Below are 9745 nucleotides of genomic sequence, written 5' to 3' on the forward strand. Positions count from 1 at the left end.
ATTATTATTATTAAAATGCACAGCTTCGATCCCTGGGGTTAAAAGGTTCAAAGATAACACAGCTGTGAAAGATTCTGTATGAGGTTTTAGGAACAGAATATAGGAGGAGGTTCTTACCTCCTAAGGGTTGATGTCACAGAAAAGCATTCTTGAGGAAACATTAGCAAATAGCAGGGAAAGAGGAACCAGACAACACTCTGTGATGCAATCAGGAGCACTTTTTTTACTGAGTATTGTCATGTTTCATCTTCATTTTGCTATGTTCTAGCTGGTTAACATGGCCATGGGTACACAAGAAACTCAAAGATATACATGCAAAAGTATTTATTTATTATTTCATAGTATTCATATACAGCTTAATGGTAGAAAATCTCAAAGCAGTTTACAGAAATGTAAGCATCACACACACACACACACACACACACACAGGCATCCTGGAGAGTTTGGAAGATCTCACTCCTTCATTGACTGTTCAAGGTGATGTCCTATAGCAGTAGCATCACTGGAAACTGGAGGAACCTTGTATCCACCTGGTCAGTGTGGGGGCAGGTTTTCCACACCCCAGTTCCCCTAAGAAGAAGTACTGTCCTGTAGGATGGAAACGATAGGAGGGTGGGCTTTTTCTTTATTTTGGATTCTTCACTATACATTGCTCATGATATTTAGTCCGTCAAGTTTCTTCCCTTTGAGCAGTAAGGCAAAATTCATTCCATTCCTCTATGGCTCCTCTGTTCCAACTCAGTTCACATTCTCTGCCCATCTCCTACATGTCCTCTTTCCTTGATGCTCCTGTCTATCCAAAACTCAGTTGCCTGAAGAAATCACTTCTTCCACCACTCACATATTTGGATTCCTACCCCAAGGGGAAATCATGGGATTTCTAGTCCTCCCCACCTGCAGCACAAATGCCTTAACCTTGGTTTTATTGCCTCCCACCCCCCTCCGGCCGCCCTTACTGCTTTGTAAGTTAGTGGCCATTATCTCTTCCCCTCCAAATCTACCAACCTCAACTGACTAAAGAGCTCTTCTCATTCTCTGTTGAGGAGCTCAAAACATGGAACTCCCCACCCATATGTATCTATCCAGGAAGGAGGATTTTGCAAGGTTGCAGAACAGTAGTAGATGGCACAGGAAACTTCTTCATGTTCCAGGGTTTTCATTTTTCAGGGTAAACCCCCCCCCCCCAAAAAAAAAGTGGAATTCAGAAGGCATATGGTGGCTTTGCAGGGCTTGAACTAAATGTCCGTCCGGGTCCCTTCCACCTCTGCAGTTCTGTGATTCTAAGAATCCAAGTCAAAATAATTTTGGCCATACTAGTGGAGTTTGTGCCAAATGCTTTTGGAACCGTCTTCAGTCACAGGAAAAGACTACACCCTTACCTGTATAAGCTCAAGCAATACGTGAATACTGAATACAAATTAAGTAGGCTACAGGAAATGCAACCTGAAGTTATAGACCTCTGCTTAGTAGAATGTAGAATGTCATAGTATAAACTAGATAAAAGTGATGGTCTTTTGGGACCATTAGCACTTCGTTTCAACAGAGGTCTCTGCTTCCTCTGTTGAGCTTTCCTCCTCCTTGAAAACGTTCTGGAGTATGGCTTTCATGCTTTTCTTATGTCTGCCTCTCTTCTGCCTCCCAACCAGGAAATAGATCAAAGGGTTAACACTGCTGTTCAGGCAGGCAAATAAGTAGACATAAATTGAAGAAAAGTCAGAGGCTGATTCAAAAGCATAAGGGCTGATGTAATAGGCATTCAGTGGAAACGAAAAAATGATGAAGAAAAGAAGAGCAAGCAAGATGGCTATAAGAGTTTTACCCCGCCTTCGCTGTTGCGATTTGAAGGAGACCTTGAGGCAGAGAATTAGAGTTGAGATAGTCATGAGCACGAGGCAAAGGATGCCGTTCATAGCATATTGGTAATGTTTCATGTTATAACTGTGCACATTTTCAGTCAGGCGGAGGGCGAAGTTAATTCCACAGAGAAGGCTAGAAAGTACCCATATTATGGAACACAAAGTGGTGGACAAATTTGCTGGCCGGTGGCATCGATGCCAAATTGGGAAGAGGACTGACACACACCTGTCAATGCTGATGGCTGTCAGTAGATATTGACCAGCACTGTACATTACTTGAAAGACATATTGTAGAAAATCAAACAGAGGTCCATAATACCCTCCTGTTGCAAACAAAACCATTTCCATAAAAAAGTTAGCTGTGACTACACCCAAGTCCGCAACAGAGAGGTTCAGGATGTAAATGGTGAAAGAGTTCCTCTTAATGCAGAAGCTAAGCAGCCTGACAACTGTCCCATTCCCTAAAAGCCCCAAAATGCAAATTAAAATTGTGAGTATAGACAAAATATATATTGGGTAACTATCCAAAATCCATTCTGGATAATCATAACTACTATTGTTGGAGAAGGAAGTTGCATTGTCTTCTTCATAATAGTCTTCTTTAGCATTGAAAGGAGACAGGGCCATTGGGCTGAAACTGGCCATTGTACTCAGTTGTTGCTGTTGCGCTTCTTCGTGTGTAGATATGTCTGCTGGGGGTGGAAAGGGTGGAATTAGTCTTTGTTAACGAATAAAGATGAAACTAAAGCTTTTCAGCCTACTCTTCCTTGTCTTTGTGAGTTAATTCTTGAGTTAATTCCTAATATGAAAGTTAATTTTTAAGGTAAAATGGCTCATCTGTTTCATCTCGAGTTCAGGCTACCTCTTCAGTAACAAACCTAATGTCAGGGTGTGGCTGGATGAAGAGGAGTGGTGGGAGCCTCATGCCCTATAGCCCCCCACCCCCAAGGATGCGGAAGATTAGGACATTTTTAATCCAGTTGAAAGCTATACTGCCACATGGCTTCTGAAATGATTTCTCTCCCATCTCTGTCCTGCAGAGCACAAGGGATGGGGTGTTCTTAGTCCACCTGTCAATCACCTGACATCAAACGTCGTTCTCAGGTGCCTCAGAATTTACACAAGGGGTCTTTGCAGGCATGGTTAGTTAAGCCCATTTTGGTCAAGCTCTACCTTTTCTTCCTCACACAAACTAGGACCCTCGTACCTATGGGACCACCTCTCCTGGTATTTCCCACAGAGGACCTTAGGTCTTCAGATAAGGACATCTTGGAGGTCCTGGGCCACAGGGAGGTTAGGCTGGCCTCAACCAGAGATAGGGCTTTTTCAGCCGTGGCCCCGATCTGGTGGAACACTCTGTCACAAGAGACTAGGGCCCTGCAGGAGTTGACATCTTTCCGCAGGGCCTTCAAGACAGCGCTGTACCATCAGGCCTTTGGCCAAGGCACAATCTGACCCCCTCCTTCCTTCTGTAGTCCTCACAGACCTCTAGCCCAATGGTTGCCATTAATTTGATTCTGAATTGATTTTAGAATGTATTTTAATTAATTAGCTGTGATTTTAATTAGCTGTGATTTTATGTAAAATGTGCTTTCCCCCCTGTTGTTAGCCGCACTGAGCCGGGCTTTGGCCAGGGAGGGTGGGGTATAAATAAAATGTTGTTGTTGTTGTTGTATAAATGCAGAAGGTTGACAGGCCATATCTGGCCCATCGGCTGGAGGTTCCCCACCCCTGGCTGATAGAGGTACAAAGATGTTTGGGCCATGCATTGGAGCCATCCCCACTTGCCAATGAACAACGGGGAGCTTGCTCCAAGGCTCCTGGTTTTTCTTTTGCCGTTTCACTGGCCAAATTAGGAACCTGGCTAGGACTAGATTTGTCCATGGGTTTGGAGATTCTCAGTGCTTGATTTAGTACAACATCAGGCTCAGCGCACTCCCTGTCCTACTGGAAAAGGCAAAACAGAAATGGGGAGCACAGAACAAAATGAAAAAAGTGGTGAAACTGGTTTACTGAGATAAGCAAGAAATGGCTAGAAGTATTCATTTTATTGTAAAAAGTGGAAATAAGCAGGCAAGAATTTCTAACTTGAGCTTTTCGCTTACCTGTGACAAACATTGGATCAGATATCATGATGGAGAGAGAAAAAAGCCAGCAGTAGATATTCCTGTGCTGGAATAAACAACCAGAAGATTTGCAGACATCAATACCACTTCCAAGCCTTGAGGAAACATTCAATGCATTTAAAAGCTCATGGCAAGATGTACAGCAATGTGCCCGTTTGCCTTCATTTATACTTCCTTTGAGTAACATGGTAGTTAGGAAGTTTGTGTAATTTATGCAAAATGTAATTTTGGGAAACTCAATAAAAATCATGTTTAAAAAAAGAAATCATAAATAAATAGATAAATTAATACATAAAGTGATGTTGATGGTGTCAGAGTTCTGTTTGCTGAAATTAAAATGGGGATTACACTCTAAAAGTCTCAGTTTTGCAGAAAGAAATTACTGGGGAAAGTTAGTTTGCAATTGGTAGGGAAGGGAGAACCAGCTAATGGCTCTGTGACTTAATCAAGTGAAATTCATTTATTGATTAAAATCATACCATGCTTCTATATTTCCGTGCTCAATCTGGTTAACGGAATCAAAACGGATGTACAAAAAAAGAGTACAAAAATACTGGGAATGTTTCTGTGCCTTTTGGGGTTTTTACCATTGTCATCCTTCTGTAAAGTTTATACCTGTAGTCAACCATGTCCCACTGGTTTTCTGCATCCCAAAAGGCTTCTTTTATGCTCACTATGTGAATGCCATCTGGACATAATGTAGCAAGTAGGTAGGACAGTCACATGTGGTCTTCCGTATCAGTAATAGCCAGAGCACATTACAGACAACTACATGAGATGTAGAAGGAAGATAATAAGAAAGGGTTTAGTTACACAACTTCTAGATTTCAAAAGGAAGTTATAGAAGAAGAAGTGAAGCTTCTAAAGAAAGCATATAGTATTTTGATAGAATGGGAAACAAAAGATGAGGAGGTCAAATCGGTTATGATCAAATGGGCACAGGATATAGGACATAATATACAATTTGAGGACTGGGAAAAATTGTGGAAGGTACACTTGAAATTTACAGATTGTTCTCTCTTGAAAGAAAATTATATAAAAATGATGTATAGATGGTATATTACACCAGTGCAGATCGCAAAAATGTATAAAACAGGGTCAAATATATGTTGGAAATGTAAAGAAAAAGAAAGGACTTTTTATCATATATGGTGGGAATGTAGAGAAATTTTAAAAAATTGGGAGATGATATACAATGAACTGGAAAAAAAAATGTTTAAAACGACATTTGTAAAGAAACCAGAAGCATTTTTGTTAGGGATTGTAGGACAAGACCTGCCAAAAAATATAAAGAATTAATTTATGTATGCTACAACAGCAGCAAGAGTCTTGATAGGACAAGGATGGAAGAATGAGTAAACCCCAGCAAAAGAACAGTGGCAATAAAAATTGATGAGATATGCAGAGTTGGCTAAACTGACATGTAAATTGCAGGACAAGGACAACTGTGGCTTTAAGGAAGAATGGGAGCTTTTTTTACAAATTATTTAAAAAGACAAAAGACTGGACTCCTTGGCAGGTTTTGAATAAACATACACAAATTTATTGGTTGATAACATGTTAGATAGATAATGTAAGGATATGGAAAATTTTATAACATGCAGCGAATAATATGTGCTGAGAAATCAGAGAGAGGAGCTGAGGGAGGACTTTGGTGGGGGAGCGGAGGGAGGGAGGGAAGGGAGGGGGAAAATAATGTATGCAATTATATGGTGTGATAATTTGTTATGCTGAAATTGCTGATAAAAATAATTTTTAAAAAGAAACAAGAAACAAGAGGTACAGCTACAATAGTTGGGCATATGCCGTTGACTGACATCAATCAAGCAAGGTCTCAATTTTCTTTTGATCATAGAATCATAGAATCATAGAGTTGGAAGAGACCACAAGGGCCATCGAGTCCAACCCCCTGCCAAGCAGGAAACACCATCAGAGCACTCCTGACATATGGTTGTCAAGCCTCTGCTTAAAGACCTCCAAAGAAGGAGACTCCACCACACTCCTTGGCAGCAAATTCCACTGTCGTTCCAGTTTGTCAGTGTCCTTCTTGAACTGTGGTGCCCAGAACTGGACACAGTACTCCAGGTGAGGTCTGACCAGAGCAGAATACAGTGGCACTATTACTTCCCTTGATCTAGATGCTATACTCCTATTGATGCAGCCCAGAATTGCATTGGCTTTTTTAGCTGCCGCGTCACACTGTTGGCTCATGTCAACTTTGTGGTCAACCAAGACTCCTAGATCCTTTTCACATGTACTGCTCTCAAGCCAGGTGTCACCCATCTTGTATTTGTGCCTCTCATTATTTTTTTTGCCCAAGTGCAATACTTTACATTTCTCCCTGTTAAAGTTCATCTTGTTTGTTTTGGCCCAGTTCTCTAATCTGTCAAGGTCGTTTTGAAGTGTGATCCTGTCCTCTGGGGTGTTAGCCACCCCTCCCAGTTTGGTGTCATCTGCAAATTTGATCAGGATGCCCTTGAGTCCATCATCCAAGTTGTTGATAAAGATGTTTAATAAGACCGGGCCCAAGACAGAACCCTGCGGCACCCCACTAGTCACTCTTCTCCAGGATGAAGAGGAACCATTTATGAGCAGGGGAAGATCCTTGGAGGAAGGGTTCCTGAGGGACATTAAACTGGATGAACTTATTTAATTGAATATATGACGATGTGTCATAGTAGTCCTCTTCCCATAAAAGACCATGCATATAAGTGCATAGGAGGGGGCAGGATTGTGAAAGCAGATCTTTAGGGTGACTGCACCTTCAGCTGAATTTGTGCATAGAGTCAGGCACATTTATAATTATGCACAGCTAGGCTCTGCCAGGAACTCTGCCATTTGATGTTTCCCTAATGACATGGATGGATATACGTGTAACCCAATACTTTGGATGCTATTTGATGAAGCCATACTCTGAATTCACCCACAGAAATCAAGACACTTGGTTGTGACTTATTAAGTCTGTTGATATTGACTTAGTTAGGAAGTTGGCTTACACCAATTCGGATCATTTGTTGAGCTAGTTTAGTAATACCTACTGAGCTAGGGAAAGCATCCTCAAAAGACTGGTAATAGATCCTCACATTTCAGACAGTGTCATTCCCAGCCCTACTTGACAGAGACTGAATCTGGAATCTTCTGCATGCAAACCACTCAGCCTCAGATTTTGGATACAAAAATCCACACTTCCATTTGAACTGTGATTTCTATGCAAGTATATGAGAGGTGATTCTTTTGTGCCATCGCTTATTCCCATGAAAACCTGCTACAGTGGTACCTCGGGTTAAGTACTTAATTTGTTCCGGAGGTTCATTCTTAACCTGAAACTGTTCTCAACCTGAAGCACCACTTTAGCTAATGGTGCCTCCTGCTGCTGCCACACTACTGGAGCCCGATTTCTGTTCTTATCCTGAAGCAAAGTTCTTAACCTGAAGCACTATTTCTGGGTTAGTGGAGTCTGTAACCTGAACCGTATGTAACCCGAGGAACCACTGTATTTGCTGTTGATTGGGGACAAACATCAGTAGGGTTTTGGAAGGGACATTCAAAGCCTTAGTGTTGGACCTGAAGCTACTATGTCTATCAGGTGCTGAGATCTCCAGAACTCATTCTGTCCTAGTCCTGCTGCCTGGGATCCCTGAAACTCCTGCCACCCTTGCAGATGAAATATGTTCACATACCTGTGAGAATCTGTGGCTTAGATATCATGAGCAGGAGGAATAAGGAGTAAGAGCGTTCTGTGGTGGAGAAAGTAGGCAATCGAAGGATTTGCAGGAATCAATGCAATCCCCAAGTCGCAAGGAAAACTTGTAAGACTGACCCAGCTGACTTCAAGATGTCCTGTAAATTATCCTCTCCTCTTCATCTGCGCTTAATCGGTTTGCCAGCATCTTGTGACAAGAAGAAACTGTTTCTTTACTGATCATCAAGATAGCCATCAGCAAAATTAGGAGGACTTTGTTGCTGCCTTAAGTCTCACTGTTTCAGAAAGTACTCTTGATGAAAGGTGGTCCTGGTCATTGGGAAGCGGAAAGCCGTAACCAACTCTGTGACTTGATCGAGTGATATTCATTTATTGATTAATAGCATAGTATGCTTCTATCTTTCCATGCTCAACTTGGTTAACATAATAATGTATATACCATAAAGTACAAAAACACAGGGAATATTGCAGCCAATGGATACAGTAACATAAGAGCCATGAGAAGTTTCTTCTGGAAAGTGGGGAATTCCTGTAGATTTTCCCCCACTCCCAAATGTTAACTACTCAACTGCTAACTACTCAAAACTCTGCCATTTTTTAAAACCTCCATTTTCCTCATATCAGATTCCCCCAAGGACCTGAAACTGTTCTGAACCTGAAGCACCACTTTAGCTAATGGGGCCTCCTGCTGCCGCCACGCCACCGGAGCACAATTTCGGTTCTCATCCTGAAGCAAAGTTCTTAACCTGAGGTAGTATTTCTGGGTTAGCGGAGTCTGTAACATGAAGCGTATGTAACCCGAGGTACCACTGTACATCATTTTCATTATATTTTATTTGAGCAAACTGTGTGCAGTAAAATTTATTCCATATTTCACAATCTTTCCCAATCTTCTAAAAGTATGTTATACCCAATATCTTTTGCCCAATGTATCATTATAGATTTAGCTTTTTCATCTTTTGTATACCATTCCAAAAGTAACTTATACGTTTTTGACAACATTTTTACCTTATTACTTAATAAATTCAATTCAAACCTAGATCTTATATATTCACATCCATTTTTCTTGTTGTCTTCTTTAAACACTTCATTTATTTGACAATAATGTAGCCAATCATTTCCCAGGTTTTTTTTATTTCCTCATAAGGTTTTAGTTTCCACTGGTTATCCATCTCCATCACCAAATCTCCATAGGTGGGCCACCCCCCCCCCCATATTTAGCTTTTTTATATTTGTTGCCTCTAATGGCACCATGGTGTTTTATGTGGTTCAGAATTATGTGGTTCAGAAAATCTTTATGGATTTTTACCTTCTCATATCATAAATATGCGTGCCACCCAAATCTATTATCAAATCCTTCCAGATCTAATAGAGCTGTATTTTTTAACAATATCCAATCCCTTAACCAACAAAGGCAAGAAGCTTCGTAATACACGTTTAAATCTGGTAGAGAGAAACCTCCTCTCTCTTTGGTATCTGTAATTAATTTAAATTTTATTCTTGGTTTCTATCCTTGCCAGATAAATCTTGTAATTACTTTTTGCCACTCTTTAAAATCATGAACACCATTTATAATCTACTATGTCTTCCAAGAGGGAAATAAATCAAAGGGTTAACACAACAGTTCAGGCACTCACAAAAGTAGTCATAATATAGGCTCTAGGGAGGTGAAAACAAAAATGCTGATGCATAAAGCATTCAAAATGTGTTTAAAGGTTCCCTTCTGCCAGCCGAATATACTTTCCCACCCCAGCCTACATCTTTCCCCAACTGCAAGTTCAGAGCTCCCTGAATACATTAAATGAATGTATGAATACAATGGACCCAGGCTTCCTCCATAATCGTATACTACCTAGATTTATAAAATAATAAGAATAATAAGAAGTTCGTCAAATCCATTCATCTGTTCAAGACTGAGATTCTATGCACACTCTGAAATCAACAGTCAGCACTGAGCACAGGTCAACAATGTTACAGACAGAAAGTTTGTAGTTTGGGAACTAGTTTGTGCCATCAGAATCACAATGATAAAGACTTATTTTGGCAATATTTTTGAGCCA

General features: G+C 40.7%; 1 protein-coding gene across 1 annotated transcript; it reads right to left on the reverse strand.

The window, feature by feature from the left end:
- Positions 1-1252: 1252 nt before the first annotated feature.
- On the reverse strand, positions 1253-7790 carry LOC310682176 (mas-related G-protein coupled receptor member H-like). The gene is made up of 2 exons (XM_083450659.1): positions 7663-7790; positions 1253-2548 (listed from the first exon to the last, which is right to left on the reverse strand). The coding sequence occupies exons 1-2, from the start codon at positions 7688-7690 to the stop codon at positions 1524-1526; spliced, it is 1053 nt and encodes a 350-aa protein (XP_083306785.1). The 5' UTR covers positions 7691-7790; the 3' UTR covers positions 1253-1523.
- Between the last annotated feature and the right edge of the window lie 1955 nt (positions 7791-9745).

Source organism: Podarcis tiliguerta (assembly GCF_965153285.1).
Source record: "Podarcis tiliguerta genome assembly, chromosome: 7".
Taxonomy (NCBI): domain Eukaryota; kingdom Metazoa; phylum Chordata; class Lepidosauria; order Squamata; family Lacertidae; genus Podarcis; species Podarcis tiliguerta.

Excerpts from the sequence above, each read along its gene's own strand:
- LOC310682176 (XM_083450659.1), bottom strand. The coding sequence starts at position 7,690 with ATGATATCTAAGCCACAGATTCTCACAG. Across the intron at positions 2,549-7,662 it reads TAAGCCACAGATTCTCACAG|CAGACATATCTACACACGAA; the intron begins GTATGTGAACAT and ends TTCCACCCCCAG.